The sequence below is a fragment of the Amphiprion ocellaris genome, chromosome 12 (genome assembly GCF_022539595.1).
Source record: "Amphiprion ocellaris isolate individual 3 ecotype Okinawa chromosome 12, ASM2253959v1, whole genome shotgun sequence".
NCBI lineage: Eukaryota > Metazoa > Chordata > Actinopteri > Pomacentridae > Amphiprion > Amphiprion ocellaris.
Genome location: NC_072777.1, coordinates 13,757,722 through 13,773,334, shown reverse-complemented (window position 1 = coordinate 13,773,334; position 15,613 = coordinate 13,757,722). Strand labels below are relative to the sequence as shown.

Below are 15,613 nucleotides of genomic sequence, written 5' to 3'. Positions count from 1 at the left end.
TGATGACTGAAAATTCACTTAAATATATATAATAAATAATACGGCCAAGTCTTAACCCTTAAAATTTCAATCAGTTTGGTAAATTTACAGAATGAAAAAGTATTGTGAGTTCTGAAACCTGATATTCAAATAGTCAGCTCAATTTGTACAATACACATACTCTAATCAAAATGACAAAAAAATGCATCCATGAAATAAACTTGTGAAAATTACTGAATATTTGTCTAAACTTACAACAATTTATCCAAAATGACAAAAACATGTCCAAAAATGACTCAAAATTGGTCCAGAATGAAAACATTAGCCCAAAGTTATTCAAAATGTGTCCAAAATGAGTTACAAATTGTCCAGAGTGATTAGAAATGTATAAATGTTTGAACAAAATATTTTGAAATTTGTCTCAAAATGCCTCAAAATGTGTGCACAGTTTAATAAATCAGTCCAGAAAGACTTAATGTTGGTCCAAAATGACTCCAGATTGGTTCGAAATGACACAATTAGCCTAAACTAATAGACTTTTTTTTCCAAATGACTCACTGTCACACTGACACATGGTCCAAAATCACTTGAGATTTTGACATGTCTGATAAATTAGTTTATTATAAAATATTGTTGGGTCTTAACCTCAGTAATTGCAATGTTTAGGTAAGTTTATGTGATAAATAATATTGTTTGGTCCAAAACTCAATCTCTAAATTAGTATTATAATAATTTTAGGGGCTTAATCCTAATCTGCTATTTTTCAGATAAATTTGTTTACTAAATAATTTATGGGGTTAAGTCAGTGCAAAATTGTCAAATAAACAAATTAACTTAAATAAATTATTTTTACAGCTAAAAGAAACAAGTTAGATATCGGGGAAAAAAGCATAAAATCTCGAAAAGAAGTACAAATCTTTGTTATTATATCTAAAAGGGACAATGAAGCCTGATGATGCGACCTGAACGCAGCACGTCATTAAGGTGGAGCGTCTCCCGCTGCTAAGCAACTAGCTAGCTGACCCAACGGCTGTCGATAGAGTGACGCAGCATCGGCCTGTCTGATTGGTCGCTCCAGAGGCAGCGACGAATCAGCGCTGAGATTATTAAACTTGTATATTGATGTTTCACATTCCGGTTTGAAAAGATGTCGCTGAGTCGGGGTATCGGAAGTGTCGAGGTAACGTTAGTAAAATGACAGCATTGCTTTTATTATGTAGCCGTTAACTGACAGCACTGCCGTGTCGTGAACTTCATGAAACCTACTGCGAATATAGCACCGGACCAAGACAAGCTAATGTTGCTATCCCAGCAAGCTAGCAAGTTAGCTATTAAGTGTTAAGTTGCCATGTCAACGGCACCTGTGAGAATGATAACGTTAGCTTGGTTATGTACTCTGCGTAAAAGTCAGGCCTCACACATTGCTTTAGGTTTTAAAGTTAATGAAGCACTGTTGTTCCCTCCATGCAGTACATGAAAAAGAAGATACCGACAAACGCAAAGTATGAACACGTCAAAACTAAGCTGGACACAGGTATCTTTCTAATATACAAATATATAATATTGTTTTTTTTAATGTGTATACTGGTTATTACCTCTCCAGCAGTTAAACTGTTTTTAGCTTTCACATCATGTTTGTTAATGTCATGTTGTCTGTGACAGGATGCAGTCTTACAAAGTTGTTGGAGAAACAGGAAGAGGATAAAAAATGTGAGTAACTCATGAAAAGAAACGCAGAAAATGATTGTCTGTTAAAAAAAACAACAACAAAAAAAAAACGGAGCGCTGTTTAATTATTCTTATGACGGTGTATTATTTTACCTGTGTTCTGCACATTATAACCAATCCAGTTGTTTTACTGTTTGAAATAGTTTTATATGAGCAATTCAACTCATTAAATGAGTGATATCAGTACCTACACTATAATACTTCCTTGTTTTAGTATTCTTTTTGTATGTTTATGACATATGACCAAAGCAGGTGCTTAAAGATGGTACACACATGAAGTCTTAACTCTTGAAATTGCTGTATTTAAGATTCATATTTTGCTCTTTCTGTGCTTCGCAGGCACAATAGATACGAGTTATTTAGAGATCCTTACAATAGCTTCAGTATCCACCTAAAGGACACTTCACACGGACCGTAGTTTTGACCCAGCAGATTAGCAGACCCTCCTGGACCTCCTATGACCTTAGCTCAGTCCGTTGACATCTTACAAACACTTTCTATTCTGTACAAATGTGAACATGTGGATCAGATTGCCCAATTTGACAAGACCATATGAAACTCACACACTCACTCTCCTAGAAAATAATCCTTTTGATGGTCTTTTCTCATAGTAAAGTGCATGAGAACTATTTTCTGTACATTTATGGTAAGATTTCCCAATCTGGCACTGATTTGCTACTGCTACATCATTTTTCTTGATATACACTGATGTGTTTGTTTCTTTTCTTCTTTTTTCAAGATTGCAGGTACCGAAAAGATGACATCTTTAAACGGCTAAAAGTGACAACATTTGCACAATTAGTAAGTACAGGTTTTGATATGTTTGTAGTACTGTAATGTTTTGCAACATTTATGTTGTCACCAATTGAATCTCCAGCCAGAAACTATTTTGTTCTCTGTTGTGGAGGACATGGAATGAATGCCCCGAGAAAACTTGACCCCTATTCAGTAATCAATACTTTTACTTCTGATTTTGTTGCAGTTTTTTATTCTTTGATTTCCAAATGTTTTTCTCACCAGATACTTCAGGTAGCCTCTGTTTCAGAGCTCAGCGAGAATGATGGTGAATCACATGGTCCAGAAGGTAACATGACTGGCAAGATCACTTATTCACTTAGCATGGCTCATGGCTCATTAATGGTACATGTGCAGGGTATACTGTAACATCTCTTACTGATTTACAGATGGTCTGTCTGTGGTGTCTGATGTGGACCTGGAGTGTTTGTCTGATCGTACCCCCAGCTCCCCACAGATGTCGCCACTGTCAGATCATCAGGATGCAGGAGACACCAAGGAAATCTCTTCTGCCAGGTCAACACTTCTGAGGTACTGTACAGCACAGCACTCTGGAAAACCTCACTGAGTGCTACCACACTTCACACACACATTTTCACCATTTTCTGGCATTTTTTATAGCAAACAACTAATGTATTGATCAAGAAAATCATCTTCAGATTAATTGACAGTGAAAAGAATCACTAGTTGCAGCCCTAGAGTAGAATGCTGCTTTTCTGGGTGACTTTTCTGTCTAATTTTTAAATTTGTGACCATTGTAGCTGGTAGGCTAGATCTACAAATGAATCAGTACTGGATCACAGTTGAATAGCAATTTCTGCCAGATTACATGATCTTATGTCCTCAATATGTGCTCAATAAGCACAGGTTTACACCATCGCTATCATACCCACGAACCCCTGCCTTAACCACATGCATCTCTAACTCTGCACCCAACATGCTGTACATCCACTTTGTTACCTCTTAAGGCATCTGGGAGTCCTCCACCCCACCCTTCTGTATACTGCACAGTAACCTCCCTCAATCTGTTCTTAGCGTCCCTTATTCTCTCACTTGCATCCTCTCCCCTCTCCAGCTTAAAGAGGAACCTCGTGAGTGTAACTCTATCTCAGAGCCTTTGTAATGGCAGAGCTTTCAGGTCAGTTTCACCTTGTGGTGAGGATGGATAGAGACAGAAAGTAGGGCAGCACTGGGGCAACCCACCACAAGGGGAGAGTGGTGTGTTTGCTTGATTCACTTCCACACTCATATTTGCTGCAGTGAGTCTTAATGAGCCATTCCCTGCTGTATGAAACAAAGTCCCTACTGTAGACTACTGAATCATCAGTGACATAAGTAAAATAAGCAGCTGATGTGGAGGTTGTGCCAAGTGTCTTATCAGCTTGCAGGCATGTTTTAAATCATAAATCAAGAGAAATCAAATGATCTAAATCAGTACATATGAATGGTGAGACTGTATTACACGCTCACTTACTGTAAAGCATCAACACTGGTATTTATAACTGCAGTATATCAATGGTGAAACTCACTAAGTGACCTTTAGTTTAAAGAAAATCACTACATAGAGCAAAATAGTTTTCAGAATTAGATGACATTTTCTGTTTTTCAGTTTTAATTTCTAAGGACAATAATAAACCTTCATCAGCTATCTTCTCATATTAGTAGTTAGTATCCCTTATGTATCAATATGACAAGTTTGAAAACAAGACAAACAAGAACTTTCCATGCAAAGGCAAACATTTGGAGTGCAGGCTCCAAAGAATACACCGATCAGGCATAACATTTTGACCACCTGCCTAATATTGTATTGATCCCCTTTATGCTGCTACAACTCCTCTGACCCAGTAGGGCATGGACACAGGACCTCTAGGGATGTCCTGTGGCACTGGGATGGTAGCAGTGAATTCTGTGGGTCCTGTGGGTTGCAGGGTGGGATCTATCTAGATCAGGTTTATCCTGGTGCATCCCCCAAATGCTAAGTAAGATTTGGATCTGAGGAGTGTGGAACCCGGATGAACAGCTTAGCTCTGTTGTGTTCCACGGGTCACTCCTGAGCAGTTTCTGTGGTGTGTCGGCATGCATTGTCCTGCTGAGGGTGGAAACTGGCATCAAGGACTGCTGTTAACGTGGGGGTTGTGGGTTGCTTGACCTGAAATGTTTAGGTGGGTGGTAGATGTCAAACATCCAGATGAATGTCAGGACTCAAGGTTTCCCAGCAGAACGTTGCATTATGACAAGATGATCGATGTTATTCACTTCACCTGACATGTCAGTGGCTGATGGGTGTTTTATTGAACATTACAACTTGAAGGAACAGTTTATTGATGGGAAAACCAGAGCCGTACATAGCAAAACGAATGGTAATAAGGAATGTAAATAAATACAACTAATGAGCACAAACTACCCTTTGGTCCTCACAGTGTCATCAGCGGTGTAGGAGAGCTGAACATTGACAGGGACAATCAGAAGATGGTGAATGAGTCCGTCCCTGAGGCGACTGGCCGGCCCTACCCCGACTGCCCCTACCTGCTGCTGGACGTACGGGACCGTGAGCAGTACGACCGCTGCCACATCATCAGTGGTGGGTGTCGAGAACATGAATGAACTCTTTTTATGCTGCAAGTTTCCATTTTTTAAAAATAATTTCTCTTTCCTACAGCACACAATTTTCCCATCGCCATGTTGACTCGGACAATGAACCCCTACACCAAAGAAGTGCTGGAATATGTATCCTTGGACACATGCAACCATAATTGACCACATGAAGGCATTTTTATTGACTTTACTGACTTGATAGACTTTAACCATCAAACTGCAGAAAAATGCAGCAGGGAAGATCATCATTGTATATGATGAGGATGAAAGGATAGCCAGCCAGGCAGCTAACACCATGTGCCAACGAGGATTTGAGAATGTGTACATGCTGTGTGGAGGTAAGATCTAATGTCACGGAGTTCGGTAAACTACTTCCTTTAGAGAAAATCTAATCCATAGTGAAGCTCTGACTCCTGTATCTAAATGTAAACAATCTGAGCTTGTATGTGTGACACTCATCCTAAATTATGCTTTGAGAGAGAAAAGTCTGTGGCCAAATTGTTATTTCACCCTTTCATGCAACAGTCCTAGGGTTTGATCAAGCAAGCAGGTATACCCATGCTGATTCTGTCAAGTCAATAGAGACCAATATCTCTGAGGAATGTTTCCAGCACCTTATTGAAAGTATGTCACAAAGAATTAAGGCAGTTCTGAAGGCAAACAGGGGTTCAACCTCTCACTAGCAGGGTGTACGTAATAAAGTGGCCAGTGAGTGTGTGTATGTATGTATATGTTTTCATCATGGAATGTCATCAAAATACCCTAACAGCAACTACATACAGCCTATAAAAAACTTTAAACTGCATTTAGTCCACTTTTAGAGTCACATCACATCACAGAAATCCCCACAACAATGCTAATGAAAATTCTTTGGTCAGTGTCTTAGGTCAAAAAAGCTTCAGATATTTTTTATTTTAACAGTGATTAGGCTAAATGTTGTAGTGAGAACCTCACAGCTGCCATGTCCACTGCATCACATTGTTTTTACAGAATGACCTTGTGCAGATTTTATTCTGAGCTGAGAATGAATCCACAATGTCACTGCCTTTGTCCTTACATTGATGACAGGTTGATAATAAATGCAGTCATGTTGAAAATAATCCTTGGGTTTTGAGCTAATGTCTGTTTGATGTGTCCTAAAGACGTGAATATTGCTAATTAATGCCTTCTGATATGTGCTTTGTTAGCGACTTTATTAATGAGGAAATGAAACGCTGTCAGACATCCGCCTCAGGCTCAGCAGGGGAAAGACATCAGAGAGACAGTTTGTTGACAGTCACCTACCAGCGAACAGATTAGGTTCACTGAGGTTAGATTAGGTTCACTATCAGTCACCATGGGAACTGCTTTTAATAAATAATGAAATCTCTCTTTTTCCAAAGAGGTTGTGTGTTCTATATCACAGCATAGATGAAGCTCTATATTTAATAACACAAGTGTCATCTTCAATTTAAACTTTTCAGTGGTGGTTTTGTAACATTTACAAACTACTGCCCCTCTCTGTCTTCCTTTACCAGGTCTTAAGATAATCGCTCATAAATTTCCAAGTGGAATGACAACGGGCTCCATCCCTACCTCCTGCCTGCCCAGCACCACATCAGTGAAAGGGAGGAAATGCTCTGCACCTCAACATCCAGCACAGGCAGCAGAGAAGAGGTGGCGGTTTACATCAGATGAGCTTGCCAAGATCCAGGAGCACATGGAGGAAATACTCATCCCCAGTAGCTCCAACAGTAAGAGTACACCGTTTGAAACATTTATAATTACAGCAGTAGGTAACACATTATTTAAGGCACAAATGTCTGAAATAAGAGTTTGTCCCAGGCAGAAGTATATACACTACCGTTCAAAAGTTTGGGATCACTTAGAAATGGCTTTATTTTTGAAAGAAAAGCAGCTTTTTTCAATGAAGATAACATTAAATGAATCAGAAATATAGTCTAGAAATTGTTAATGTGGTAAATGACTATTCTAGCTGGAAACGGATGATTATTAATGGAATATCTACATAAGATAAGATAAGATAAACTTTATTGATCCCACAGTAGGGAAAGTTCACCGTTACAACAGCTCCAAAAGAAAAAGTACAATGGCAGTACAAGAATAAATAAGAAAAAAAAACCACAGTGCAAAAATCACAGAGAACACTATGTACAGATTTTTTTTAAACTATATGGAAGACTATATACAAGAGGATGTGGATCAGTTATTGTACATAAGTAGGTGGAATGCGTGTGTAAGGGGAAAAGAAAATGTATCAGTAAACAGTACACAGTGAAGTTTATAATGCAACATTGTACAGTCTGACAGATGGTGGAATAAAGGACCTGCGGAAACGTTCCTTCTTACACTTAGGGTATAACAGTCTGTTGCTGAAGACGATTCTTAAGGAGTTCACAGTCATACATAGAGATACAGAGGAACATTTCCAGCAACCACCACTCCTGTGTTCTATTGCTACATTGTGTTAGCTAATGGTGTTGAAAGGCTCATTGATGATTAGAAAACCCTTGTGCAGTTATGTTAGCACATGAATAAAAGTGTGAGTTTTCATGGAAAACGTGAAATTGCCTGCGTGACCCCAAACTTTTGAACTGTAGTGGATGTTGATATTAAATGTGTTATAATCGGTATTGACCTAAAAACTATTTTTATTGTGTTTTGTGATAAACATATAGTTGTAAAAAAAATGCTGTTAATTTATAATGGCCTCTACTTCTGTCATTTATTTCCTAAGCTTTGCTTCCCATGTTTAAGTTGTCTTTTCTAGGTAATTCTAGGAAAAACGTGACAGATAAAGTGTTACAGATCTTTATTTTCAGTGGAAATCAGAAACTAGGACTGGACAGCCCTGTGTGGGCTCTCCTTCCTGATTCAAATCCCATATTTTTGCACCTTGAAGTACTACTATCTTGCACTTTGAAGTAATGAATTAAAATGTAAGGGCATATATTGGACGTTCTGCACTCAACAAATGCTATTTATGTCCCGTGTGTTTATTGCAGGTCGAATGAGCAGCCGGATGTCAACCAGCAGCTCGCACTCTAAAGCGTCCAGTCGTCGGAGTTCTGGGAGAGGCAGCGGCAGGGTTCAGAGCAGCAGAGCCTGGAAATAACCCCCACCCTCCCTCAACCACACTGATATACACAAACATACCTCCAACACAAAGTCCATTTATTTCAGGTTACTTCCGTCCAGCTCCATTTGTGTAAAGAAACAACTCTGGCTGCAAAATACAGTCAAAGGTGGACAAGAAAGACCAGAACTATTTAATTGCAGCTTAACTACTATTTACTTTCTGGTGCCTCTTACCATCTTTTATTCCAGAATGTCCTCTGAATGTTGAAAGTGGCTTATTAAATTTAGTTTTTCAGCTCTGGAAATTGTTCACACATTGGGATAGTGATTGTCAGTACAACAACTTCTGTATTTAAACCCGACATCTGGACAATGATATGGCATTTACTTATGGAGTAAGTAGTATTTTCCTCTTGATGTCCTTTTTATTGTTTTAATCAGTGATGTACATTTGACAGTTTGCACCGTGCCTCGTCTGTGAACCTGAGAACTGATGGCTCTTTTTGCACTCAATATTCCTTGTAACACTACGAATCTGCACAGATATTAGTTGTTTCTGTTGATGACCTGTTCAAATATGGCATTGCTAAAATGATCATTTGATTTCAGGAGACAGAGTACTGGAATGTTAATATGACATGAAGGACATGCTGGGAATCTGTACTGCCTGAGGCATAATGTCTTGTAGAAATACTGTTACAGAGCTTGTTCCATTTTGTAAAATTCAGAAACGTTTGCTGTATTTTTGTAATATGTGTGACACTGTCATGACAGTATACTGACAGCCTTTAGATGCAGAAGTTTTGACAAAACTTCTGCATCTGTGTGCGTTTGTCAAAAGAACTGTAAGTTGTTCAGACTGACTGATTGGTTGAGGCCTTTATACAGAAATATGTGCATACAACAAAATCACAGTGTCACTATAGGAGAGAAATGGGCATTTTGTCATACCCAGCATTGATTTCCTACACATATATTTGAAGAGCAGTATTGCTGATTTGTGGCCTTCTGTTTTGTTGTTGTGCTAGTGATTCTTGCATGTGCTTTACCTGAAGACTTCCACACAGCTTCCAGTGAAGGGCACTTCTCTACAGCCTTTGTAGTGAAAGATGTGTTTTCACCATCAGTCTTAACATCATGCTTTTATTTGTAAATTAATGTCAAATAAAGTGTTTGCTGTATCAGAATGGACCAAGTGATTAAATTATTAGCGAATTTACTTCAGAACAGACTCTAATATGTACAGCATCATATTTTGTTCTATAATATTTAATTAAACCCACCAGTACTCAGTTCCCCTGTTTGTTTTCCTCTTCTATTTCTTTCCACCTACTTGTGAAGTTAGAGTTACTAAGTTGTTGTTATATTTTATATTTATTGCTTGTCTTTCTTCCCTGGCATATGTAGCAGGAAATTATTTTATTCCATTCTGTTGTTAATGCACGGGGAGACTTTGGTAGGTGAAGGTCAGATTATTAATTTAATTCTTGACATCGGGTGAAGAGGTTGAACACACTAATACAGATATTTTCCTTCATGTGCGGGACATCTTATTGGCTAAGACTATTTGATTGGCTGCGTCGTTTAGTTGGTTTGCTGACTTTCAGAAGAATTCTGATGGATCCAAGCAGTTTAAATTACAACTGCAGCCACCTGGGGGTTGATTTGTAGCAACTAGTGGTGCTGCATTCACAATACATGTGACAATGAATGGAAAATGGTAAAGACCAAGCTGAAAAACTCATGTAAACTGTATGTAAAAGACAGTTAAAAACTACAATAACTACATTTATTTTGCAAATATAAAGGACTGTGCAATACTGTGAATAGGAGTATATAAAGGGGTTAGGGTTAACTCTAACCCTAGTATATAAAAGTCAGTCTAGCTGGAGTCGATTCATCGATCTTTGTGCTTCAAGTGCACAGTTTTAACCACTCGGCCACCCACAACAAAGAGTGGCTGAGAGTGGCAAAGTGATGTCGTTTTGGCCCCTTTTCAGCATCCATCCATTATACACCGCTTAATCCTCATTAGGGTTGTGGGGAAGTTGGAGTCTATCCCAGCTGACTTAGGGTGAAGGCAGGGGACACCCTGGACAGGTCACCAGACTATCACAGGGCTACATATACATACAAACAATCACACTCACATTCATACCTACGGACAAATTATAATAATCAGCTAACCTCAGCATATTTTTGAACTGTGGGAGGAAGCCGGAGTACCCAGAGAAAACCCATGCATACACAGGGAGAACATGCAAACTCCATGCAGAAAGATCCTGGGAAAGCCGGGACGCAAACCAGGGATCTTCTACCCTTTTCAGCAGCACAATGGAGTTTGTTAGACACAAGCGTTTTCAGCTCACTACATAAGAGGTCAGTAATGATGGTGTGTGTTTAGTGGTTTTGAAAGTTGTTTTTAAAAAAAATTAACATGAATGAAATGAAAAGTCTCGAGTTTGGTCTGAAGGTGGAGCATGTTCAACATACACAGCAAAATTCTGACTGATTCAGACTAATAAGAAATCATTTTTTCTTTGACACTATAAATTTGTAGGGGATGGGGTAATGCATCCCTGTAGATGCGTGGATTTTCTCATGGTCCTCCGGTTTCCTCCCACAGTCCGAAAACATGCTGAGGTTAATTGGTGATTCTAAATTGTCCGTAGGTGTGATTGTGATTGTTTGTCTCAATGTGTATCCCTGTGATAGACTGGTGACCTGTCCAGGATGTCCCCTGCCTTCACCCTAAGTCAGCTGGGATAGACTCCAGCCCCGCCCCCCTCTCCACCCCTGGCGACCCTAATGAGGATTAAAAGCCATGTATAGATAATGGATGGATGCTGAAAAGGGACCAAAACAACATCATGGATTCTATCCATCTCTAGAAATGCTCTGCTTTAGATTAAGTTACAAAGAAACACACTGTGTACACAACATTACACTGACCTTATCCTTAAATGATGGTTCATTTGACATAATAAATACTGATTAATAAGTACAGATATTTAGACATGAAGAATTCTTCTAATTGTCAATGACCTGATCTGAAGGTAAAGTGAACCTGATCAAACATGAGCTCTTATTCAACTTTTTCTCAGTGTATTTATTTGGCCAGCAGATGGAGCCAGAGTCCATTAATAAAGAATCTGATCCTGGACAGATACAATGATACTGCAGGTATCTACAGCTTCTTTGATCCTCCACTGCAGCCTTTTCAACTTCCATTCAGATCCTCTTCCTCTGAATTATCAACCATTAAAATAAATGCATAAATAAAAAAAATAAAAGGTTGTCCAAAACGACTCAAAAGTTGTCCTAAATGATATGAACTTGTTTTATTGTTGGGTCCTACTGTAATATTCCAATTAGCCAGATACATTTGTGGAATAAATAATATGGTAGGGCTTTAATCTAAATATTTTAAATATTCGGGTAAACCACAAAATATTGTAGGGTCATCACCTCTACAATGAAATTATTCAGGTAGGTGTATATATTAAATAATGTTCTATGGTCTAAAACTTAATATTTCAGTTAGTTTGGTAAATTTCTATAATAAATAATGATTTACGGTCAGGGCTGCACAGTGGTGTAGTGGTTAGCACTTTCGCCTTGCAGCGAGAAGATCCCTGGTTCGCGTCCCGGCTTTCCCGGGATCTTTCTGCATGGAGTTTGCATGTTCTCCCTGTGCATGCGTGGGTTCTCTCCGGGTACTCCGGCTTCCTCCCACAGTCCAAAAATATGCTGAGGTTAATTGATTACTCTAAATTGCCCGTAGGTGTGAATGTGAGAGTGACTGTTTGTCTATATATGTAGCCCTGCGACAGACTGGCGACCTGTCTAGGGTGTCCCCTGCCTTCACCTGAGTCAGCTGGGATAGACTCCAGCCCCCCCCCCCCACGACCCTAATGAGGATTAAGCGGTGTATAGATAATGGATGGATGGATTTATGGTCATCCTATTTAAAATAATTGGCTACATTTATATAATAATATATTCTGGAAGTTCATATATTTGTTTTTAAACATAGTTAAACGGAAACTAAGACAAAATATTTAAATGAGTCAGGTAAATTTCTATGATATAAATCACTGAACCGTCTATGGCATCTGCAGTGTTGGTCTAAGACGTCACAGTAGAGCTACAGTAAAGTCCTGGAGGATTAATTGTTCTCCTGGTTGTACTCCTGGTGCTCTTGACCTGATTAACCGCGTCCAGTTTAAGAAACTGCAGCTCTGCCTTTGTGAAAACTGTTGTTTCTTGTTTTGGTGGTAGCTGCAGACCCACCTTTCATCAGCAACGATGATCCTCCATGTAAAGGTTGCATCATTTAGCTGCTGACTGACACAGAATGTGATGTTTGTGATGCTTGGAGAAACTGGTAACTGTGCAGCTACCAGTGGTCACAAACACACAGTGTGTACTACAGGTCCTGCTGTTGATAGACTGGTCTACTGCAATGAGGTGTAACATGTTAATGGTGAGATTAAAGGGCGGACATGCGAGAGTTACAATAATTATTGTTTTACGACTTTTAAACAGTTCGAGTCAACATCCAGAGTGGTTATTAGAATTGGAAGGCTTTGATTATCCCCAAATCCTCAACATCTCTGACTTAGTGCCTGAGACGCTGAAAAAAACTAAACAAGTATGGACACTTCATATCATCCAGCCAGTCCGTCATTCAAGATAATCAAAGCCAGATTGAAGGGCTGTAGTGATATATTGTCAATATGTGCAGTCTGGAGTCATCCAGTATCAAACATGTGAATCACTGCCAGCTTTAACATCCCATCCATATGACATGATCACAGTATTAGATTCTCTCCGTGTGATAAACAGCCTCAGACTCTCCAGTGCCCTGAGAATCTCCCAGCCGAAGCCAAGATTCACTTTTTCCAGACATGATATAACTCCTTCTGACTCTTTGCAGACTGAGAAGCACTTCTCCTGACTAATACATTTGAAGTCCTCTTTAATAAAATGATCAAAATCTTTCAGTGGAAAGACTTCAGGCGATGGTGTTCCCTTCAGAATAACAACAATGCACTAATGAATTCAGTGTCAAATGTAAATAACCAATGAGAACCTTCAAATATTTATTCAGAAAGCAAAATTCAAAATAAACATGTGCACACTAATACACAGCAAAAAAAAAGAACAGAGCAAACACAGTTCAAAGATATAACCTGCATACCTCTGAGTTTGTATCAGTAATTTAAAAGGAATGTCAAATACAAAGTCCTGCAAACAGAACAGACAGCTGACTGCAGCTGAATGCAGATCACATGATCTGATTTAAACTATGGTTTCTGCTTTATTCTCTCTGAATAGTTTTGGACAGTCATGAATGTGGAGTTAAACTAGTAGTTCAGCAACAATTTGCAGTCACTTGCTGTTAGTTCAGTTCCATTTATATTTGCATAGTGATTGAAGTAGATCAATGAGTTTTTGAGCATTTTTGTGTAGCTAACTGCTGAATGTAATTTTTGTTATCTTCATATGCTTCTCCCCTTTAATCAAACCCTTTCTGTCCTTTTTCTTTCATCAGGCAGCTCTTCACTGTAGAGACTCAGGCAGGCACAAGATGGCGAGAACATTATCAATCCTTTAAATAACTCAACCCTCCCGGTCATGTAAGTTGTCATACCCCTAGAAGTACAGGCAAAGGAGGAGGAGTGGCAGCAATCTTTCATTCAAACTTATTCATCAACCCAAGTTGCTGCTTCAACAGCTACATCAACTCCAAGTGCAACAAAACAACAATAAATAGTAACTGGGCATAACTCCAGTAATGATGATGTTAAAGAAGAGGAGACTGCTACTAAATGAGGACATGATGAGAGCAGAAAATGGTGCTTGTACAGTTACAGTACGTACCTTTTTCTTCCCCAAATACAGCCCTAAAAGAGTTTCCACAGAGACAGTTCCTTTGGTGGGATCATCCTCAAAGGTTTGCAATAAAAAGGTCTGTAAGTTTATGCAGAGGAAATTTTGAACTCTGTGAGGACATGAAAAGACAATGAATGCGTTGGGCACCCACCACCACACACTTGACCCTTGTGTAGTGCATATTGAGAGCAGGCATCACTCAGCACTCACACAGCTCCATTATGGACAAACTTCCTGGATCTCAGCCTGAATCACCATCAGCATACTTAACCATGACCTGCAAAATTTTTGCAATAAGGTCAGCTGAGTTTATTGACTTTATTACATTATATTTTGTTCTAATTTTGTGTCACATGTACATTGTCAGTTTTGTTAACTTTTCTAGTGCATTTATTGAGTAATTTCAGTTAACTAAACTAGCTTTGACCCCATAGAGTTGCTTTGTTGTTGGTAGCACATGCAGCTCTGCTCTAAAATAGCTTCCCCAGCACTGTCCCTGAGTGTTTACTGCCTGAGTAAAATGAACCGTCTCGTATTTCCATCACTTCAGATGACGTTACTTTGACTTACATTTATTTCCTGGCGACTTACCCGAACTCTGGCCATAACTACTACTTGCCTCAACCTAACCTTAAACCAGCCTTCACCCTAAAATTTAATGACTGAAAGGCTTTTTCAAGTCCCCACAATGTGACTGTGTAATCAGATTTGTGTCCCCACAACATGACTAATACCAGTATACCCACATACTCCTGGGCCTGGGGGGAGAGAATTACAGGTATTATAGCGGCAGACAGACAGGTATGTCTGCACTGCTTCAGATATGAGCTGAAAGCTCTGAGAGCAGCGCAGCTTAGGGCACTTTAATAACGCACTTTTTTTGCAAGTGTTTGTGTGACTCAGAGAGACTGTGTATAAGCCACTAGAGGACTCTGTTACACAAAGAATAAAGAACGGTGTCTTTGTGTTTGTCATTAACTGTGTCCCAATTAATACATTAATATCAATGTTAACATGAACCCGTGTTGTCAGATGTCAAAGAATCTAATGGTTTAATTCAAACATTTTATCATAAAACACAGATATGTTCAGAATTTTAAAACTAATGGCACTTCAAAGCAGTGATTTGATAACTGTGTGTCATTGTTCTGAATAAGTATGAATGAATGAATGAATGGTTTATTTAGGTTACAATATTACAGTACATTAATTTCATTTTGTGCGTTCAAATAACAAAGAATTATTATACATTCTTACAGTAAACATTTCCCTTTTTTCCATCTTCTCCTTTCCCTTTTCTTCCATTCTCTTCTCCTTTCCTTTCTTCTCTTCCTTTTCATTCCCCTTTACCTCTCTTTCCCTTTTTTCTTCCCTCCTTTCTCCTTTCTTTCCATTTCCCTTTCTTTTTCCTTTTCTTCTCTTCCTGTCCTCTTCTCACAAAAAAGAAAAATAATAATAATAATTTTACAAGCTCTGCAACCGAAAAAGGAATAGGCTGAAGCTGAGGCTTATTTTGCCTACCTGTACAAAAAATAAAATA

General features: G+C 38.9%; 1 protein-coding gene across 2 annotated transcripts; it reads left to right on the top strand.

Annotated features, from left to right (window-relative positions):
• Window positions 1–1,068: 1,068 nt before the first annotated feature.
• cep41 (centrosomal protein 41) lies at window positions 1,069–9,366 on the top strand. 2 transcript variants are annotated; one of them, XM_023265539.3, is made up of 11 exons: window positions 1,069–1,159; window positions 1,450–1,513; window positions 1,642–1,689; window positions 2,447–2,508; window positions 2,728–2,791; window positions 2,892–3,033; window positions 4,923–5,083; window positions 5,162–5,229; window positions 5,321–5,435; window positions 6,615–6,830; window positions 8,103–9,366. In XM_023265539.3, exons 1-11 carry the CDS (start codon window positions 1,127–1,129, stop codon window positions 8,210–8,212), a joined length of 1,083 nt encoding a protein of 360 aa, XP_023121307.1. In that variant the 5' UTR covers window positions 1,069–1,126; the 3' UTR covers window positions 8,213–9,366. The 2 variants fall into 2 exon arrangements, with proteins under 2 accessions (XP_023121307.1, XP_054871673.1); XM_055015698.1 differs by having other exon boundaries at window positions 5,300–5,435.
• Window positions 9,367–15,613: the final 6,247 nt, after the last annotated feature.